The sequence below is a fragment of the Lepidochelys kempii genome, chromosome 17 (genome assembly GCF_965140265.1).
Source record: "Lepidochelys kempii isolate rLepKem1 chromosome 17, rLepKem1.hap2, whole genome shotgun sequence".
NCBI classification, from domain to species: Eukaryota; Metazoa; Chordata; order Testudines; family Cheloniidae; genus Lepidochelys; species Lepidochelys kempii.
In genome coordinates, this window is record NC_133272.1 from 18,758,100 (window position 1) to 18,781,229 (window position 23,130).

Sequence of the window (23,130 nt, forward strand, 5' to 3'; positions counted from 1 at the left end):
GGGATGAAGAATTACAGAACCGTGGGGCCCATTAATGTTTTTAGAAAGTACAGAATTTTATAAAGAATGTAATTTTGTAGGTGTGTTATCTGGACTCAACTGAACTCTACTTTCAACCTTAACTCTTTTTTTAAATAATTTTTTTCTTTGTTTACATTAAATAAGTTAAGGGTGCTTCCAGTTAACTCTTCAATCACTGTATCCTCGGCTGAATAAAAGCCAGAATGAATAAATAATGGCCAGGGTATTTTATTATCCGATTGTAATTCTTTTTCCAACTTAGAAAGGAAACACCCTCTAGTTATCATCTGAATAAACATTCTGTGCACATAATACCTAGTAGGTTGCAATGGGTTATCACGTTTATATAAGCAGATAAACACTTGCACATGAAATCCTAAATATAAAGCTTTATATTCTTAGGCTATGCTTTCTGTTATAGAAATAAATTTGCTTTGTGGAAATTTAATGTCTGAATCCATATTTGTGATGTCATCAAGTAGATATTAAGGCTCAGAAAGGATTTCCTGGGGTTATTACCATTCTTTTCATGTGGCATAGCAGAACTATCCAACAGAAACACAGTAATCCCTAATTTGGAGCATCCTTTCAGGCAAATACTCTGAAAGAGTAGACTGTGATCTTCTGTGACTGCCATATCTAGTTTTCTTCTTTCAAGATAAGTAGTTTTAGGTGTATTACCATTCTGATGAGAGCACACTGGCTCAGTACTTAGCTGAATTGCTCTTTAAGCTATTGATTTGGTCAGTAGAGTAATTTAATAATTGTCTATATGCAGACATTTTATAGGAATATTCTTTGGCTAATATCAATCTTTTCTGTTTAAATTTCTTTTTGTTAAATTTACAAACCTGATTGATATGATTTTTCCTGTAAATTCACTCCATGATGGCTCAATTAGAATAGCAGTAGAACTATGGTTCAATATTCAGGCCAACTTCATAATTGAAAACACATTTTCTTCTCAAAAGCTGCAGCTGGTTTGGTTCTGCTCATGCAGAAAAGGATATAACCTTGCATAACATAGGAAATGAATGGTTTAGAGAGAAGCCAAATTCAATTTCAGTCAGATATTTTGAGGATAAGTCCATGATCTATGGAAGCAGGGGAATGAAAAGTGTGTGTATGTGGAAAGCAGCGTATTCAGCAGTCTATTAATCATGGCTAGCCTGGGTGCTGTTGTGTGCTGTTGCATTAGCACTGATGCTAGTACAGAGGCTGGAGAGCAGCCAGTCACTCCAGAAGTTAACCTCTTAAAGACCCTGAGCTGCTTTCTGTTGAATAAATGTAATTTTGTGGTCAGAAATAAATGCTTGTGATGTAGCAGGAGCTTTGAAAACAATAGCGAGGCAAAGCTATTACAAATTGCTCTGTGTTGTGGAAGTCAACAGCATACATCAAAATTCAGAGCTTTCATCTCGTTGATTTAGGCCCAAAGCTTTGCAGCTTTTCAATAAAAGTCCTATTGAACAATTGTATGCAACAGACAATGTGGAGCAAATCTAATATTTCCACTACATAATTGTTATCTTTAACATTCTCTCAGCAGCTGTCAGTGGAGTTTTTCTTTCTTTAACATGAACACAGAAAAAGGTTTCACACACTTTATTTTAATCTTGTGTTATGATCCTAAACTGCGAAAGAAAACACACTGAGCAGCTTGGAACAACAATGGTGTGGTTAGGTTTGGTTTCTTTGGTTTGTACAAATGTGTAAATGATCAATTTTGGCTAGGCTTGTTGCAATTTAGGCAAAGTCTTCCCTTAGGAAGGGGATTTAAACATATTTAGACATCTGGAAAGGGGTATGCTCTCTTCTTGATGAGAATGCAGGACATCAATTAACATCAATAAGAGTTATACACATGGAGCGGATAGAGAATATGCCTTTGAGAGAAGAGAAATATTATATTCAAAACAATTAACTTTAGCAGAGTAGTTCATAGTTTGTACAGGTCAGATTATGTTCAACACCAGCACACAAGGGAAGGGTGTGACTAGCTTCCCCACGTCTGTTTTACCCCCTACACATGCCACTGGCATTCTATTCCACCCCAAATTACAATGGGACTTATTCTTTCCCCCCTTGCAAGTTGTGAGCAAGTTCCACTGAAATCAATGGAAGTTACTCATATCCTGCAGTGGGAGAATCTGGCCCAATGCAGTGCCTCTAAGAGCGCCTACTGGTGGTGGTCAGGCTCCATGCTGCTGCCAATTTCGGGCAGTACCTTAAGGCATATTTTCATTTTATACATAAATATTCTCTTCCTATGTGTGTGTCCATTTTTAAGTATATCTGTGTTAGAAAGTAGAGCTGGAGAAGGCATCTCATCCATCTTCCTGCCCTGGGCTCAGACAGGGAACAAAAATATTGGCACTCTTCTCAAGATCTGTCCATAACACCACTCTCTTCTATAACTTCTCTTCTATATCCTGCCCCCATCCCAGACTAAATGAAAGTTTCTATTTAAATGGTTAGTGGTGAAATAGCTAACACTGACATTACGTTGTCACCAGACTTTAGAATTAACACCTCTATAGAGAAGAATTGGGCAATTTGCACCTTTCAAAGGCATCATTTCTGTTTGTAGACTAGTCCTTAGTTTGCAGGTAAATACAGTTTTTGTACAGGTTAAATGTCCCAAAGCTTTATTAAGGGTATGTCTACACTGCAAAGTTGTAGACAAACTTTTGTCTTTCACAGGTACTTAAAAAAGTAGTCGTGTCCCCGCCCCTGGTGAAAGACACAAGTTTTGCTGACACAAGTGGCAGTGTGAACGCTCTCCAGCTGACAAAACTAACGCCACTCGCATGGCTGGAGGTTTTTTGTCGACAGAAGTGCTGACAAAGAGCGTTTTACACACGCTGAATTTTAGCAACAAGGATGTGTCGACACAGCCTTGTTGCTAAAAGCTACATTGTGTAGACAAGCCCTGAGAGTTGAGATTGCCTGGTGGTGCTTGGTGCCCCTCAGAACACTATGGTGATGGGCTATCACCAGCAGGAGAGTGAATTTGTGTGGGGGGGTGGAGGGTGAGAAAACCTGGATTTGTGCTGGAAATGGCCCACCTGATGATCACTTTAGATAAGCTATTACCAGCAGGACAGTGGGGTGGGAGGAGGTATTGTTTCATATTCTCTGTGTATATATAAAGCCTGCTGCAGTTTCCACGATATGCATCTGAGGAAGTGAGCTGTAGCTCACGAAAGCTTATGCTCTAATAAATTGGTTAGTCTCTAAGGTGCCACAAGTACTCCTTTTCTTTTTGCGAATACAGACTAACACGGCTGTTACTCTGAAACCTCAGAACACTGAATTCTAAGTTGATTTGAATGGATTAGCTCAGAGTTGGAGTGTAGGCAGCTCCTTTTTGCGATGCCTGACCTCAACCTGAGCCTTGCGATAACAAAGACAAGATGTTAGGCTTTGTTGTGCAATGCTCATATACCCTGTTCCCTGAGTGTTCTGTAGCATCTGTAGAATTTTAGTATGTGTGTGTGTGTAGGCATGTCAGGTTTTGCTCAAGGTAAGGTAGTGTTGCAGGGGTGGCGTATTCCTTAACTTCTTGGATTTCCTATTTTCAGAAGTTTGAGTGTAGCTGAGTGTGTTTTAATTTCCTTGTGTTTTTTTTTTTTTTTTTAAATATCTCAGCATCCACATGTACCAAAGGCCAACTCTCTGCCTCGGGCTCTTTGGCAACGATTACTTCAACCACAGAATGCACTATCTGCATGTTAGTCCCTTCACTGCCTCTACAGCATCTTGTCATCTCCCTCCTCCCCATGAAGAGGCAGTTGTTGGAATGGGACCTGCAGGTTGAGGAGCTGGGGAGGGAATGCAGGGCGTGATGTGGAGTCATTGAGGGTGTTTTTTGAAGTGCGAGACAAACATGGAGTGAATGATGTGGCGGGTTTTGGGCGACAGAGCTGAAGCCCCCTGACATTCCCTACTGCACATCGGACCCCCTCCTTTTCATCCCCATCTTCCCTTCATTGCTCTAGCACTGCTCCAACATTCATTCCATCACCCGTTGTTCATACCTTTTGCTGTTCCAGGCCCCCTCACATGGACCTTAGCTCCACTCCCCTTTTTTGCCACGCAGTGCCCCTGTCACCCTTCGAGGATCATGGGAAGGTGCTGGGGCTCTGAGTAGTGTATGTACCAGCTTGAGGCAGGAGGTGCCAAGCCTAGAGGTGCTGGGGCTCAGCCCTGGGAAGTGCCGGCATAAGTTAAGCACTGGCTCTGGTGCAGTGACCACAGCATGTGTCATTGGGCCACCCAGTTACTATAGCCAGATCTGCACTCAAAAGTTAAGTCGACCCAGCTACGTCACTCAGGGATGTGAAAAATCCACACGCCTGAGCGCTGGAGTTCAGCTGACCTAACCCCTGATGTAGACAGCACTAGGTTGATGGAAGAATTCTTCCATCGACCTAGCTACCACCTCTTGGGGAGGTGGATTAACTATGCCAGTGGAAGAACACCTCCTGTTGCTGTATTGAGTGTCTACATTGAAGCACTACAGCGATGCAACTGTAGCTCTGCAGCGTTTCAAGTGTAGACAAGCCCTGTGACAGCAGACTGCCTGGAAACACTTTGGCTCTTTAAAAGCCTTTAGTTATGCTGTACATGTGCATTTCATTGTCTCTGGGTGTGTTTACACAGCACTTGGAAGGCACATTTGCGGCATGTGCAGGCATACCTGAGTTAGTTAACTCGCTCAAACTAGCAGTATAGCAGTAGTGGTGTGAGTTAGCTGCCACCGTACAGTCCCACCTGGAACCCTATGTACGTAGTCCTACAGCTAGCCCATGCTGCCACCTGTTCCACTGTGAGTTAACTCAGATTATGCCTATGCATGCAGTCCCAGTTGCAGTGTAGATGTACCCTTTGGCTGAAGCTAAAGAAACCCCTCTCAGAATTCCTAACTTAGCCCTGAATAATTTCTTCAACATAACCAGCCCACAGGTGCGGTGGGTGCCATGCACTAGCTGAGATAAATCCCAAACAACTGTGATACTTTTGGGGAGGATTAGAACCATAGTTTAAGCCCCAGATGTGCACAAAAAAGCTAGGGGGGAAAAAGTAGATTTTATTAACACACGCTGTAAAAAAAAAAAAAGTGCTGTATCTCAGGAACCCCTTATTCAAGTGACCCCAGATTTGGACCTCTATCCCTACTCTGCACCTGTTGGGCATAGCAAATTTAAAAACAATCTGAGTCAGCATGTGGATTTTAGAGCACATAGGAATAGTCTGTTAAACAGTAAGCAACTCTCAACCTTCACTATAGTAGAACTTCTTTCTCTTGTTCAGTTTAACTGTTTCAGTGTGTAGGGGGTATATTTTCCCCTACGTTTATGGGGGAAAAGCATCTTTATGTAACTATAACTACTGCATCCACACTAAGGGTTGTACTGCTTTAACTATACATATTTCAAACAGGTGTAGTTAAAGGGTTACTGCTGATTAGAGGCTGGGGTGGGAGGTTGAAGGACAGGTTAGAGAAACACTCAGCTTAGCATGGTGCTACTTTTCATACTGGGAAGTTGTATGGAGCTGCATAGCACAGAAATTCAAGAAAATGGCTACTCTGCTCCCTAATTTCCATTGCATGGATGAGGTTTTGGCATCATTGCCATGGCCATGTCTTGACTCCACTTTCCAACACGTGCCATTTGGGACTTCCACACCCATGCAAAAAGGCATATTGACACAGGTGCTAGGTCACTGTGCTGATTGCAAAGTGTATTGCTCTGCACCATGGGATTGCAGGAGAAACTCTCCCATCGACTTACCTTACTCGTTGGGGGTAGAGTACTGGGGTTGACTGAAGAGCAATCTGCTGTTGATTTGGTGGGTCTTCACTAGACCCGCTAAATCAATCACTAGTGGATCGATTTCAGAGCGTCGATCCCGGCTATACTGTAGACATAGCCTTCGGCTGCCTTGGGGACAGAAGATCTGGAACTTCGGAGGATCTGAGTCCCATTTATAGTGTCATACAAGTCTAGGACTAGAAGGGTCAGTAGGTCATCTAGTCCTGTCCCCTGCACTCAAGGCAGAACTAGGTAATAACTAGACCATTCCTGACAGGTGTTTGTGTAATCTTAAAAACCTCCAATAAGGGAGATGGCACAGTGTCCCTAGGAAATTTGTTCCAGTGCATAACTACCCTGACAGTTGGAAAGCTTTTCCTGGTGTCCAGCCTAAACCTCCCTTGCTGCAATTTAAGCCCATTGCTTCTTGTCCTGTTCTTAGAGGTTAACAACATTTTTTGTCCTCCTCCTTGTAAAAACCTTTTATGTACTTGAAAACTGCTACTCTGTCCCCCCTCCATCTTCTCTTCTCCAAACTAAACAAACTCAGTTTTTTCAGTCTTTCCTCAAAGGCCATGTTTTCTAGCCCTTTAATGATTTTTCTTGCTCTCCAATTTGTCCCCATTTTTCTCTAGTTTGTCCAGATCATTTTGAATTTTAATCCTGTTGTCCAAAGTGCTTGCAATCCCTCCCAACTTGGTATCGTCCGCAAACTTTATAAATGTACTCTCTATACAATTATCTAAATCATAGATGAAGATATTGAACAGAATCGGACCCAGGACCGATACCTGTGGGACCCCACTCGATATAGTCTTCCAGCTTGACTGTGAACCACTGATGATTACTCTCTGGGAATGGTTTTCCAACCAGTTTTGCACCCACCTTATAGTAGCTCCATCTAGGCTGTATTTCCCTAGTTTGTTTATGAGAAGATCATACAAGACAGTATCAAAAGCCTTACTAAAGTCAAGATATACCACATCTACCACTTCTCTCCCCCCCTCCCCCCATAAGGCTTGTTACCCTGTCAAAGAAAGCTACTATGTTGGTTTGACACAATTTGTTCTTGACAAATCCATGCTGACTGTTACTCATCACCTTATTATCTTCTATGTGCTTGCAGAGTGATTGATTGGTTTATTCGCTTCATTATCTTTCTGGGTACTAAAGTTAAGATGACGAGTCTGTAATTCCCTGGTTTGTCCTTATGCCCCTTTTTATAGATTGGCACTATATTTGCCCTCTTCCAGTCCTCTGGAATCTCTCCCATCTTCCATGAGTTTTCAAAAATAATCGCTAATCTGTTTTATCTAATCTTATCTTTAATCTGCTCCTGTTGTTTTTACAGTTTGATCAAGAGCTATCTGGCATAATGTGTGGGTAAATGTAACTGGTGTACATGTCCCTAGGACTGTATTACTCAGAAGGTGGCATACCTGTGCACTACATTAGAGCAACTGTTTTCACAGGTTTCCATTGTTTGCATGATAAACCCCCATTTTTGTTTTTTTCTATCTATCTATCGCTCAGCTAAAAATATACCGTATGCTGCAAGCAGATACACAAGCTTTTTCTTAAATGTCATTAAAATCCTTTTTAAATGTGTTTAATTTATGCAAAAAATCAAACAAAACAGTTTTTTTGCTTTGTGTTCTGTCACCTGAGTTTCTAATTTAAAAAAAAAAAAATTCTCAGCCCATTGGTTCATGATGTAGATATCACTGTTAGCATTAAAAAGGCAAGTTTTTAACCTTAGAAAAGACACTGTACCTGTACAGTAAGTGGTCTCTAGCATGCACTGTGTATTGCATAGCTGTTAGGATGTATCTCCTTTGAAACCGACATGCTAATGCTTTAGATGAAAAACAGGACTCACTCTTTTGAAATTGCTCCAGAGAATGAATTGCATCATTGTTTAGTGTTTATAATACTTACTGGCACCACTGTTTGATTTCCGGGTGGTTTCTTCAAGAATTATGGTATGGTTTAACAAAGTGAAAAGCATGGTGACCATCTTTTCCTATTCTTAATGGCACTTTCAAACTCCAAAGAAATTAAATTCAAACTACATTAAAAAGAGCTAATTTTGTTTTGCAAAATAAAAAGAGTAAAGAAATTCCTAGTTGAGTCTGTGTGTGCGCACATGCATGCACCCCCTTAACTCAGTCGGTTGTACCCAGGTTGTCCTGTATATAGAGACCTCTGCAACAGGAAAAATGGGATCAATAAAGGGATTCGCTTTTGTTCAGGTGTATGCAACCTTAATCACGTGATGATCTATATTTGTCAGGAATCTATTAAATGTAAAGCTCAAATAGTTAACTTATTTCTATAATTAGTCTTTGAAAAGTTAATTGGATATACGAGTCATTTATTTTAAGATGGTAAATTAGTTGCAGGTTGGGTACAGTATAACAAAAGGATATTTATTCCTTGAAGAGTATTGGAGGGTTTGTGAGGATGAATATCGCAAATGTACATCCAATGGTGAAATGTAAAGGGATCAGGACTAGAAAATCCCTATTAAATCGCCACACAGATTATGCATGTCTGACATATTTTATGTACTGCTAATATTACTATAATTATTAAAGCACTGACATGGTCATTGAAATACAAGGCACGGACGACAATATGATCCCTTCCCTGATGAGCTATATTTGGAATATTGAATTGCAAAAAAATATATATGTAGTGATCTAACTGTGATCCATGTTGAAAAGTCTCGGATCCTTTAGCTCCTCCATGGCTATCATTGCCATGTGCCTCTTTCTCATTCTGCATCCAGAGGTTTTACCCATTGATCATGTCATCACAACCACAGCTCTTGTTAAGTGTCAGTGAAAGATGCATTGGCAGCTGGAAATCCCAACTTCCCCACTAAAAGCGTTCTCTGTGCTGTACCTTTAGATTCTAAAATGTAGCAGTGCAATGTTCGGTCTGCGACTGTACTGTATGAGAAAGTGTTTATTTCCTAAAAAGAAAAGGAGTACTTGTGGCATCTTAGAGACTAACCAATTTATTTGAGCATAAGCTTTTGTGAGCTACAGCTCACTTCATCGGATGCATACATACTCTACACTTTCCACAGTATGCATCCGATGAAGTGAGCTGTAGCTCACGAAAGCTTATGCTGAAATGCATTGGTTAGTCTCTAAGGTGCCACAAGTACTCCTTTTCTTTTTGCGAATACAGACTAACATGGCTGTTACTCTGAAACCTATTTATTTCCTTATAGCCTGTTCTCCTGTGCAGCCCACTCCTTTCAGATCAGAACACTGAATTTAGGGGATTTGTGGAGCAGTACAGTCTCAGACTTTCAATTAGTATTGAACTTCCTCAAAGCATAAAGAGTTAAGGATTACAAATCAAAGTGATGGGTTTTACCTATCTGTTTTAATTTAACTAGACATGGGTCAGTTGTAACTCAGGTAGTGGGAGTTAGTTCTAATGTAAATTTGTATTTAATCTTCCTAGTCTTGGACAGTGCTCACTAAACTCGTGGCCAGTTTCTGATCTTTGTTACATGTGGGTAAATCCAGAGATAAGTTGAGTGATTTCATTGGCGTTACCTAGATGTAACAGAGATCAGTATCTGACCCAGTGTATTTAAATTAGGCTGTCCAAGCTAGTATGGTGGTATGCCAGTAATTCAGCCATCACACTGGCGATTGAGGGTTGGGGACAGATTAAGGAGTCTCACTGGTCTCTCATGCATCCAATGAAGTGAGCTGTAGCTCACAAAAGCTTATGCTCAAATACATTTGTTAGTCTCTAAGGTGCCACAAGTACTCCTTTTCTTTTTGCAGATACAGACTAACACTGCTGCTACTCTGAAACCTGTCACTGGTCTAGTAAACAGATAATTATGGAAATGATTTCTTCTGTCTGTGGGCTGAACTTTGTGCTCTATTCAACAACTCATGAAAGAGCTTGACCTTGGAAAATAAGGTGGACAGGAGGAGGATTGCTCACTAGTTTCTTATTTCTGTTATCTCCATATAGCTCCATTGGTATTTTAAAGATGAACAGTATGCTAAGGAGGGAGGATTGCTAACACACTAGTAGTGTCTTATTTCTGTTATCTCAATATAGCTCCAGTGGTATTATCAAGACAAATAGTATGCCAAAACTTAAAAGTGAACATATGCTTATGGGGGTGGGGAGTATAGGGGTCACTGTTGTTTCTTTCTAGTGAGAAAAGACTTAATGTGCTTGGTTTAGATAAGTTAAGGTTCACAGCTGAGCTGATCTCAGAAGTTGGCTCCCTAATTTCACATGGCTCCCTAAACTTTTCAGAGCTTACAAAATTCCACAGCCAGAGTTTTTTTTATGACATAGCTAACACAGTTCTAACTTACTCCAGTCCCAACTGGTCGTCATTGACTCCTGAGGCAACACCACCTTGACTTTAAATGTGTTGTGTGAACTGTACAAGTATATTTATTTCCATGTTACTTTAGGGCTTTGTTTTTCCTATGTCTCTGGTCCTTTTTTGTACTCTTCTTCTTTGTGTCATTGAAACTACCATATGTTTTGGTGATTTGTCTTTCCCTATTACATAGAATCGTAGGATTGGAAAGGACCTCGAGAGGTAATCTAGTCCAATCCCCTGCACTCATGGCAGGACTAAGTATTGTCTAGTTTACACTCCCTACCTCTGTATATTCAGAAGCAGTGTCCCTACGTATTTTTTAATCCAGGTGAAAACAAATGTGCTTTATTCTAGTTTTGTGTTTGTGTGTTGGTGATAAAATGTGCTAAGGTGCTCACAGTAAACACAGTCAGACAGACTGATAATTTGTCAAACTGTCCAAAGAGTCCTAAAATGAAATAAGGTGAATGGAAATTCTGGTGCCTTAGTCTAACTATTTGCAATCTCAATTCTGGATTTAGGACTTGAAAGAGTCAAGAGCATTACTGTCAATTACAAAACTGCTTGCCATCTTTGATCCACTTGGTGTACGTCATTTGAACTTTGCTATTTTATACTTAATATTAATCAGTTTATAACCAGGTGTTGGTAACTCAATGATACACTTTATATTGTTTAAACAGAAAATAAGTATGTGTCATTTTTTAGAAAAGAAAAACTTCTGATATGAAAATAAATCCATTCAAGTGTTTCATAGAAAAGGTGTCTCAATCAACTGGAATGCTGTTGCTTTGATAGAAAGGGTGAATGATTTCCCCCCCCCACCCAAGTATATTATCAGTTCTCTAATGTTAATAGGGTTTAATAGTTATACTTTAGATCTGTACGATGTAGAAAGGTTGCAAATGGAGATAAAAGTGTGTATAGGAACAATGAGATCCAGAAGTACAACATATGGTACATATGTCCTTTCAGAGCTTTCATTTATATATCCAGGATATACCTCTTCATCTGAATCTCAAAAAGCTAGCTAGTGTCTCCCGTATCTATTCTCTCTACTTCAAAAATATTGTTTAGTTCTCTCAAGCATTGATTTATACCATCTTATGTTTTTCAGGCTTTGGCAATTTGTTCCAAATTCCAGTTTCCAGATATTCTTTATGTGAAAGATGTTCTAACTGAAATACTTATGTGCTCATTCCCTCATGAACATCATCCCATTTGTGGTTTCTTGTGTTTGAATTAATAAACAACTTATTCACAACCATCTATTCCTTGCTTTCCAGTGTGTCTCATGCCCTGTGAGATTGCACTGTTTTTCCATAACCTTTTTTAGTAAACTGTAAAAGCCAAGCATAGCCAATCTTTCTTCAGAATTTATATCTGCTCCCCAAATCTGCAATCATTTTGCCCTCTGCTGCTTGCTTTCAATTTCACCAATACCCTTGATTTTCTAAGCTAACAGGAATCGCACAAAGTGGTCTAGGTTCCGACATCCATTACATCTGTGTTAATTAGGTGCAACTCCACTGAAGTCAATTGAGTTACTCCATATTTTCCTGGGTGCAAGAGAGATAAGAATTTGGCTCATTTTTCTACATGCAGCTTTGAATTGTGTCAAAATAACTTCTCTCTCTACAACCTTTCTCTGTGTATCCCAAGATTGTGTTACTGCTTCCAAGCATTGTGCAGATGCTTTTAGTGTCCTTATTTTCCTCCTGGACCCCTTCCCCCAAGTCTTTTCTTGGTTTATATACCGTATTGTGCTGTTCAATAGTTTTTACAATTGTCCGTGTCTCCTAGTTTTGTTGCCTTAACGTCTTTATAATCTCTACAAGTCAGTTATTAGTCCAAAAGACTAATTTATACAAGTCATTTGGAATTTTTATGCTCTGTTCCTGTGCACAATGTCTAATTTCCTCCATTATGTTACCCATCTATAGTTCTAGGCTTTTCAAAATCCTTCCCTTTACAAAGTCATTTTCATATAAAGTAAACAGATATGGCACCAGGTCTGACCCTGCAGCACCCCCTTCCTTATCTCTCTCCTCCCTGAGCTGTTTCCTTTCACTGGCACCCTGTGTTTCCTGTGCCAAAGCCAGTTTAGAATCCATTTCAATAGGTTGCTTGTAGGATACTTTCTTATTCTGCAAGTCAAACGCTCATGTAGTAGAGTATCAGATACTTTCCTGAAACATGGATACAGTAAACTATCTCCATTGTTTCAGCCTTATCTACCAAATCAGTAACGTGGTTAAAGAATTCAAGGACATTTTTTAGACAGGACCTTCCTTTTTGTAGTTCATGTTGACGTACACATCTTTCAAATGTTTCATAGTGTTATCCCTTATCAATTGTTTCTCTTTAGTTGAAATGAGGCTTAGATATCCAGATCCTTCCTTGAGTTTTATTAAAAATATGGGTACTATAATATCCATCCTTCGAGTACTAACTAAGACCTCAGTATACTATTAGAAAACTTTGCCAAAGACTTTCCTGTTTTCCCTCATTATCTCCTTCTGCACTGGAGAGTATAAAAACAGTGCTTGGTCAACCTTTAATAATTATAAATGTTTTGTTATCTAATCCAATGCACTAGGAACTTCAAAAAAAAAATCATATTCTTCACCCAAGGAATATTTAGTGCATTCTCAGAGTTGTTACCCTTCCTTTTATTTTGGGAATGAAATCACTGAGAAAAACTATAGTAAACAGTATTGGGTAAATTTTGCCCTCACAGGTGGATGCACAGCTCCTCTTATCTTCAGGAGGAGTTCCACATACATGTCTATGGGCAGCATCTGCCCCTACTGGTGTAATTTAAGGTCACAAAAGGAAGGATATTCAGAATTTAAATGGAAATATGTCTGATCTTTACAGGAGAACTCCTTTGTATGTGGGAGATCCATGACTGCTTAGACTTTGGTATAGCAGTGTTCCAGGAAAAATGTCTCATGACTTGCCAGGAGACCTGATAGAAATACAAAGCTCTGCACATGTTGCCGAAAAAGGTGGAAAGGGACCAGCAGAGAGACAAACCTTGCCTGTATATGATGCTGTAGTATAGCTAGGCTTCAGTTAGTGGCAAACAAATTAAATTATTCATGGAAAACCTGTGTCCCAAATACATTTTTATATATATATATATATATATATAATGCCAAAGAACTAAAATAGATGGTATTGGGCATAAAATATGGATGTTTACTGTTGTGTTAGAATTGGTCTTTTAGTATATTTAGTACAATCACATAGAAAAAAATCATATTATACAGCTGATTCCCCCTAGTACTTCCCAATATGTATATCGAGAACTCAGGTTCCCATTTTACATTTGAACTAAATTGATACTGTTGATACATTTATTCATTTATGTATATGGTGCCATTGCTGTGCATGTGTCTTTGTTTTTCTTGAACAAGTGTAAAGCTTTCTTTTCCCTCACCCTTTTTAGATTGATGCATTGGGTAAAAGAAGCAAAGAAGCAGAGGCAGCCTTCTTGAATGTCTATAAGAGATTAATTGATGTTCCAGGTAAGCAAATTATTATCCTACTCTGAAAAGCAAATGATCTCAATAGTTCCAGATGCTACTAGGAATTCCTTCTTCTTCTTTTGCCTTTGCTAAGTTATATCTGAGTAGTGGTTTTATTCTCAAATTGATGTACTATGACATTGTTTCTAATGGAAAGAACCCTAACTTAGGCGCATTCATGGCTCCTCTTAAAACAGTTGATTGAGTTCACATGTTAAGTATTGTAAGAATCATTTTATATTTAATTGTTGTAGTACCATATGATTCTTAAACCTGTTCTGAATGTTAATGGTTTATTAAATAAATTCACAGCCTTTCGAGAGAGACTATCTGAAACTTTATCTTAATGATGCAAACCAAATAAATTAATGTCGTAGCTCCGTTTAAAGTGCAGAGAAAAGAGCAACTCTGCGCATCTCCAGGCAAACACAAACCTTTCAGTTTGTTTTCAGAGCTCAGTCTCTATCACTGCTGCTAAATAGTTGTGAACAGGAAAAGCATTTTGGATATTGACAAACTAAACTCTGTCAAGCTTCAATTTTATTAAAATTAAGTCTGTACCTAATTATTAAGTAAAGGCTGTTCATGTATAGCATCAGATTGGAAGTTTCCTTTATTCCTGGGGCAGCCCAAATTTTAAGATTTTTTTTTCTCTATTTACAATTTGAGAGAGGGTATAGTTTTGTATGGTAAATAGGTGCATTAGATTGGTTGGAAATTTTTTATTTTTGCTGTCATGTTCAGATAAGATGGCTGGGAGTCAGAGTCCTGGGTATTCTTTCCAGCTCCATCATTGTCTGCATGGTCATGGACAAGTGACAAGTTAGACAATCATGTATTCATTGCAAATTTCTAACAGTAATACAATTCTCAATTTTTTATTTACAGCTTGTTTCATCATTAAGTATTCATCACTTAATTCCCCAGACAGAGCATTATAATTAAAATTATTATCATTTGTATTACAGAAGTGCATAGAGGCAAGGGCCCCTTTGTGCTGGGTGCAGTACAATGAATATATAGATAACATATCATGGACTCGTCCATATTCATTCTGCCCATCTAAGGGGGCCTGCCGTTCCCCAGGCAGTAGCTTATCCAGTTAGGTTGTTCAAATATGGCCTGTGAGTTTTTATTCATTTACTTGTTTCCTACTCTGTGTCCTCACCCTTTTGTAGATAAGTCACAGTTTACTGCACTTGCCCTGTGGCTCAGAAAGGTAATAGATTTCTCCAAGAAGGCCTATACTTAAGTGTCCCATGCAAGAGGCATATGGCAGCCTGCTACGTTGTCTTCTAAGCCATAATTTGTCAAACAAGTGAACCTGATTTCTCATGGTCCATTTTCAGCACTGATTGGTTACATAGAAAGAGAGAGCAGGCTTCTTCCCACTCCTGCACAGTAGAAGATATTTTCAGAAGAACACACATTATCATAGGTGCAAGATCCAAAAGGCGTAAAGTCAAATTGAAAATTTCATGTGGAACATAAAAATATATGGTTTCAGAGTAGCAGCCGTGTTAGTCTGTATTCGCAAAAAGAAAAGGCGTACTTGTGGCACCTTAGAGACTAACAAATTTATTTGAGCATACGCTTTCGTGAGCTACAGCTCACTTCATCTGAATGCATCCGATGAAGTGAGCTGTAGCTCACGAAAGCTTATGTTCATATAAACTTGTTAGTCTCTAAGGTGCCACAAGTACTCCTTTTCTTTTTATAAAAATATGACTCTCCTGTTCGGGGATCCTTACTTACGAGAGAGATTTCTATAGTACCTCGTTGTGAGTAAAAGACTTCTTCTTTTCCTTCGTTAGCCCAAGCGTTATACATGCAGTCTTTCACACTCCGCAGTCTTTCGTTGCCCACCTGTTACATATACACGTTGTATTTTGTATGCCAGTCAGGGTTTTTTTTTTTTCTGTTTTGTTTTTTAATTTTGCGATTCTTACCATCACAGGAAAATTTAAGATGGCTAGGTTAGAACACAGTGGAATCTGTGGGGCTGGTAATAACTGCAGGGTTTCCCCCCTCAGTTAAATCTCCAGAAATCATGCCTCATGGACAGTGGCATTGGAACAAGTTTTATAGTGGGGGTGCTGAAAGCCATTGAAGAAAACTATTAACTCTGTATGTGATGGAAGCCACTTCAAGCCAGGGGACAATGCCACACTCATAGTTCCAGCACCCCTGCTCGTGGAAGGAAGAGCCTGCTTGGTGTTCACCTTTTAAATGAGATTGGGTGGTGAATGGAAAGACTGCTGTTAGATCCCTGCCTGTGGTGGAACAAAAATTTTAAAAATTGAGAATAAACCCAATATATCCCTTTATGGCTATATACAGGTATGCAGGCACTTATTTTCCACAAACCATTTAATGAAAATTAAATCTAGTCCATCAGGGTGAAAAGGTGAAGCACCTGTGTACTTTCCCAGATGTCTTCGTGTAGATATGCTGCTTATAGTGCTGATACTGATAATGCCATCATTTTGTGCTAGTCTTTCATGTTTTTTCCCATCTTTCATGGTCTTCTATGTTTATGGATTGCCTTTCTCTCTCTAAATGATATCAGCTTACCTTTGTCAGGCGTGTGGTGTTTTGCTTGTGTTTAGCACTACATATGTGACCTACCACTTCTGTCGTCTCAAATATTTACTCATATTCTCAGTTTCAGAATGTAGCTATGATTTTTTTCCGATGTGCATACTAAGCTATGCCATTCTGATAATGCTATGATCCTGCAGAGATGCAGCATGGAACGAAGGTTGGAATTCTGCAGAGTGGCTATTTAGTATCACACATCACTGTTATATGACCAGGGTACAGTTTTACCAGAAATTAAGTATTCTTTATAGTACCATATTAAAAATTGCACCTGTCTAAATCCCAGCAGGTGGTTTTATGGGTCTTGAAGAAAGCATATATACCTCTGTTCAGTAATAACGTACATACTTTGTATAATTAAAAACAGCTACTATTTTAATTTTACTCATAAAATATATCCATACTGAAACACCAGATGTGATCCTTTATGGATTCAGCTAAGTTTGAGGACTTTCTTTACTGACTTGTATAGCAAATTTTCACTTGGACTCATCTGTAAAGAATTTGGGAAAAAAGTGACATTTTTATCTGCATAATTGCCCTTATGAATAGAATGGTTTGCTCATATAAAGGATAGCTATGCCCTTTCCCACCTATTTATATTACTATTCAAGTACCCCATCAACCTGTGTGTACTAAAAAAGCATCATTCTTAAAGTTAAATCCCATAAAGTATACCTTGAGTATGTTTTGTGTACATTTATGTTGCTTTAATTGTTCAAAAATATCCTCACCCATAACTATTTCACATTTGGGGACAATGTATACCTTCAAATCAGCGGCACTGCTATGGGTACCCGCATGGCCCCACAGTATGCCAACATTTTTATGGCTGACTTAGAACAACACTTCCTCAGCTCTCGTCCCCTAATGCCCCTACTCTACTTGTGCTACATTGATGACATCTTCATCATCTGGACCCATGGAAAAGAAGTCCTTGAGGAATTCCACCATGATTTCAACAATTTCCATCCCACCATCAACCTCAGCCTGGTCCAGTCCACACAAGAGATCCACTTCCTGGGCACCACCCTATTCCGGAAAACTACTGACCGCTATTCCTACCTACATGCCTCCAGCTTTCACCCTGACCACACCACACGATCCATCGTCTACAGCGAATCTCTACGATACAACCGCATTTGCTCCAACCCCTCAGACAGAGACAAACACCTACAAGATCTCTATCAAGCATTCTTACAACTACAATACCCATCTGCTGAAGTGAAGAAACAAATTGACAGAGCCAGAAGAGTACCCAGACGTCACCTCCTACAGGACAGGCCCAACAAAGAAAATAATAGAATGCCACTAGCCATCACCTTCAGCCCCCAACTAAAACCTCTCCAACACATCATCAAGGATCTACAACCTATCCTGAAGGACGACACATCACTCTCACAAATCTTGGGAGACAGGCCAGTCCTTGCCTACAGACAGCCCCCCAACCTGAAGCAAATACTCACCAGCAACCACACAACAGAACCACTAACCCAGGAACCTATCCTTGCAACAAAACCCGTTGCCGATTGTGCCCACATATCTATTCAGGGGACACCGTCGTAGGGCCTAATCACATCAGCCACACTATCAGAGGCTCGTTCACCTGCACATCTACCAACGTGATATATGCCATCATGTGCCAGCAATGCCTCTCTGCCATGTACGTTGGTCAAACTGGACAGTCTCTACGTAAAAGAATAAATGGACACAAATCAGATGTCAAGAATTATAACATTCATAAACCAGTCAGAGAACACTTCAATCTCTCTGGTCACTCAATTACAGACCTAAAAGTCGCAATATTACAACAAAAAGACTTCAAAAACAGACTCCAATGAGAGACTGCTGAATTGGAATTAATTTGCAAACTGGATACAATTAACTTAGGTCTGAATAGAGACTGGGAGTGGATGTGTCATTACACAAAGTAAAACTATTTCCCCATGTTTATTTCCCCCACGTACCACTGCTGCTCAGACGTTTCTGTTAACTGCTGGAAATGGCCCACCTTGATTACCACTACAAAAGGTGTCGTCCACCCCCCCCCCCCCGCGCTCTCATTACAGTGTGTATGATAACACCCATTTTTTCATGTTCTGTGTGTATACAAATCTCCTCACTGTATTTTCCACTGAATGCATCCGATGAAGTGAGCTGTAGCTCACGAAAGCTTATGCTCAAATACATTTGTTAGTCTCTAAGGTGCCACTAGTACTCCTTTTCTTTTTGTGAATACAGACTAATATGGCTGCTACTCTGAAACCAAAAATATACTGTATGTTTTGTTGGGGACCAAAACATTTTTTTTTTTAAATAAAAAATTCTTTTCTAATTTAACTTCTTTTTATAGAACAGAGTTAATATAAATTTATTCCTATCATGTGAATTGTCAGAACTGTGCCAATGGTGGAAGTTATTTTGAAATACTAGGTTTTTTCCCCTTCATTCTTTTTTTCCCCTCCCCCTTAGAAAACAGAAGATATTAGGGAGGTTTTCTTGTCTTCCTACTAACGTCAATGCATTTATGCCAACAGCTGAGTTCACAAAACTAGAGAATAAAACATATTTGAGTAGCATTTAACATTTGAACTACTAATGCACTCACAAACCTGCTCTGTGACAAGGGCTCCAGTGTGCTGATGACAGGTCCCTGCCCTGAAGAGTTTACAGTCTAAAAAAGACAAGTGGAATAAAAAGGATGGAGGGAGAGGATAATAAAATACATGCAAATTTCTTACGTATATTTGCATGAAATATTACAGTTGCAGATTGCTAAGGGGCCAACTATCAACCCTTACATCTAGCCATCATAAATTAGCTGACTTCTTTTATATGTGCCACATTGGGAGTAGGCCTTGAGGAGAAATTTGAAGGAGAAGATGGACTTATGGATCAGTTGAGGGAGGGTCTTCCACATAAAGAATTACATAAGTATTTTGTTCATACGTGATTATGATTCAATCCTGCGAACGCTATCTGGCATAATGCTTTCTTCTGTAAGTTACACTATTCAAGTACTGGCAATAGATGGTATAAAATTAATCAAGTAACCAGTAATAAGTAATCAATAATAAACAAAAGGGAATTATTTCCATGCCCAGAAATGAAAATCTGCTTTTTCTTAAAGAGCTCTTAATACCATGATTCTCATTTGTTTATTATTTATTTTTGTATATTAACAACTCTGTCAAGGGTATTAAAGATAAAACTAAGCTAACTTTCTTTGACAGAGTTCCAGCACTGCAATATTGTATGTTAAGAATTTCAGATATGTTGGAGTCTGGAGAATTTATAATTGGCTAGAGAGAACTTCTTTCATGTAGGTCACCATTTCAAATGCTTTATTTGTTTATATCATGGTAGGCCCAAGAATGTGCTATGCTCTGAATATGTAGGAAGTTCTGCCCCCAAGAGTTTACAATCTAGAAAGATAGGCAAACGGGACTTGTGGGGAGGGAGAAAGGGATACAACTTAAAGGTTCATTTAAAAAATGTTTTTGTTTAAATCTTATGAGGTCAGAGGTGAGGTAAGAGAAAAGGAAGGATGGGATGAATTAATGGGAACAAGGGAACAGGACAAAGGAGGAGGGAAGGGGAAGAAGAGATCCAGGCTGCTTTTGTAATCTGATAAAGGCTTCAACAGCTATTAAAGGTGTTACAAGACAGTTTGTCTTATGAAGTGGAGGTTTCAGGCTATTACCTTCATTTCGTGCTTTTCAGAAAAGGACACCAAAAAGTAATCCTTCACTTACACCGGGGGTGATAAATGTTGGGAAGTAGGAATTTGTTTTGTTTGGTTATTTGTTTCTTCCCAAGTACAATGTATAATATTAAACGAGAGATACAAGATTCATGATAACTCAGACAAACAGGAGAGTGTATACACCAATTTACTTACCAAAATGGTCAGAGAGCCATGGAACTTGCTTATTTATAACATAAGCATACTGCCCTTTGTGCTTATAAAGTAATATCAGTTGTATGTACATTTTAAAAAGGGGTGAAGAGATGAGAGTGAATCAGGTCCCAAGTGAGCAAGTTACAAAGATTCTGAAATGGGACACTAAAATATGTTTGAAAAAGTTAGTACATTCTAAATGCTTCTAATTGTGTTGATCTTCAATCATTTGGCAAAACTGTATAAAGAGCAGGTGCAGAACAGAGTTCTGCTAGAGCTAAACAGAGAAAGGGCATGACTTTTTAAATGTTCAACATCTAATAAACTAGGCAGGATTAGGCCTGGCTAATACTTGGATCAGTGACTGGTAGTAAATGAACACAGTCTTGGGAAGTAGGTCGAGTGATTCAGTAGGTGGTTCCTCCCCATTGAGGGCGAAATCCTTGCTCCTGTTCCAGCTGCTTTATGCCAGGTAAAAGGGCTGGAGCAGAATCAAGGGACTCTGAAACCCCCAGTTCTGTCTCGGAGAGAATTTCCCCAGCACAAGTATTATGGAAGATAGCTATAAGGCTGCCTTCCATAGACCCCCTTGCAAGCACTGGTTTAGGGGATGGAGAGAGGGCAGAGCTGGGATTGGGAGGGTTGCATTAGGGATGCAGGGCCACTGTACATAGGAGTAGCGCTGCGTCCCAAGAGGGAGCCCGGGGAGGCTGTCGTAACACCTTTCAGAGCAGCTTTCTGGAGGCTGCTTTACCCATTGGATCATCGTAGGATTGGGAGGGTGCAAAGGTGGTTTAAGGCTGCCTTAGCCCTCTCCCTCTGGGTTACAAGTATTGTGATGTGCCTCTTACAGGTGCAGCATAAAATCTCACCCAGTATCTGTATTGGACCAATGCATGGTGTTCGGAGACACTGTTGGTGCTGGAAGTACCGTCTTTTAGGTGAGAGACAAAGTCCTGACCAGTCATGATCATTAAAAGACCCACTTCAGTGTCCACATGTTTGGAAACTGAACTCACACTAGTTACAGCTTTTTCTGTTACCTGAATACATGGCTTGGACTTGGACCATCTTTTTGCTGACTTTAATCATAGAATATCAGGGTTGGAAGGGACCCCAGAAGGTCATCTAGTCCAACCCCCTGCTCGAAGCAGGACCAATTCCCAGTTAAATCATCCCAGCCAGGGCTTTGTCAAGCCTGACCTTAAAAACCTCTAAGGAAGGAGATTCTACCACCTCCCTAGGTAACGCATTCCAGTGTTTCACCACCCTCTTAGTGAAAAAGTTTTTCCTAATATCCAATCTAAACCTCCCCCACTGCAACTTGAGACCATTACTCCTCGTTCTGTCATCTGCTACCATTGAGAACAGTCTAGAGCCATCCTCTTTGGAACCCCCTTTCAGGTAGTTGAAAGCAGCTATCAAATCCCCCCTCATTCTTCTCTTCTGCAGGCTAAACAATCCCAGCTCCCTCAGCCTCTCCTCATAACTCATGTGTTCCAGTCCCCTAATCATTTTTGTTGCCCTTCGCTGGACTCTCTCCAATTTATCCACGTCCTTCTTGTAGTATGGGGCCCAAAACTGGACACAGTACTCCAGATGAGGCCTCACCAATGTCGAATACAGGGGAAAGATCACGTCCCTCGATCTGCTCGCTATGCCCCTACTTATACATCCCAAAATGCCATTGGCCTTCTTGGCAACAAGGGCACACTGCTGACTCATATCCAGCTTCTCGTCCACTGTCACCCCTAGGTCCTTTTCCGCAGAACTGCTGCCTAGCCATTCAGTCCCTAGTCTGTAGCTGTGCATTGGGTTCTTCCGTCCTAAGTGCAGGACCCTGCACTTATCCTTATTGAACCTCATCAGATTTCTTTTGGCCCAATCCTCCAATTTGTCTAGGTCCTTCTGTATCCTATCCCTCCCCTCCAGCGTATCTACCACTCTTTCCAGTTTAGTATCATCCGCAAATTTGCTGAGAGTGCAATCCACACCATCCTCCAGATCATTTATGAAGATATTGAACAAAACCGGCCCCAGGACCGACCCTTGGGGTACTCCACTTGATACCGGCTGCCAACTAGACATGGAGCCATTGATCACTACCCGTTGAGCCCGACAATCTAGCCAGCTTTCTACCCACCTTATAGTGCATTCATCCAGCCCATACTTCCTTAACTTGCTGACAAGAATACTGTGGGAGACCGTGTCAAAAGCTTTGCTAAAGTCAAGAAACAATACATCCACTGCTTTCCCTTCATCCACAGAACCAGTAATCTCATCATAAAAGGTGATTAGATTAGTCAGGCATGACCTTCCCTTGGTGAATCCATGCTGGCTGTTCCTGATCACTTCCTCTCATGCAAGTGCTTCAGGATTGATTCTTTGAGGACCTGCTCCATGATTTTTCCAGGGACTGAGGTGAGGCTGACTGGCCTGTAGTTCCCAGGACCCTCCTTCTTCCCTTTTTTAAAGATTGGCACTACATTAGCCTTTTTCCAGTCATCCGGGACTTCCCCGGTTCGCCACGAGTTTTCAAAGATAACGGCCAATGGCTCTGCAATCACAGCCGCCAGTTCCTTTAGCACTCTCGGATGCAACTCGTCCGGCCCCATGGACTTGTGCACGTCCAGCTTTTCTAAATAGTCCCTAACCACCTCTATGTCCACAAAGGGCTGGCCATCTCTTCCCCATTTTGTGATGCCCAGCGCAGCAGTCTGGGAACTGACCTTGTTAGTGAAAACAGAGGCAAAAAAAGCATTGAATACATTAGCTTTTTCCACATCCTCTGTCACTAGGTTGCCTCCCTCATTCAGTAAGGGGCCCACACGTTCCTTGGCTTTCTTCTTGTTGCCAACATACCTGAAGAAACCCTTC

General features: G+C 40.2%; 1 protein-coding gene across 8 annotated transcripts in view; it reads left to right on the forward strand.

Moving 5' to 3' along the window:
* CUX1 (cut like homeobox 1) overlaps positions 1 to 23,130 on the forward strand; it is a 402,959-nt gene that overhangs the window by 166,796 nt on the left and 213,033 nt on the right. For all 8 annotated transcript variants that reach the window (XM_073315649.1, XM_073315650.1, XM_073315641.1 and 5 more), the window contains exon 4: positions 13,673 to 13,751. In XM_073315649.1, the coding sequence (XP_073171750.1) occupies positions 13,673 to 13,751 (79 nt within the window). The remainder of the gene's footprint in view (positions 1 to 13,672; positions 13,752 to 23,130) is intronic.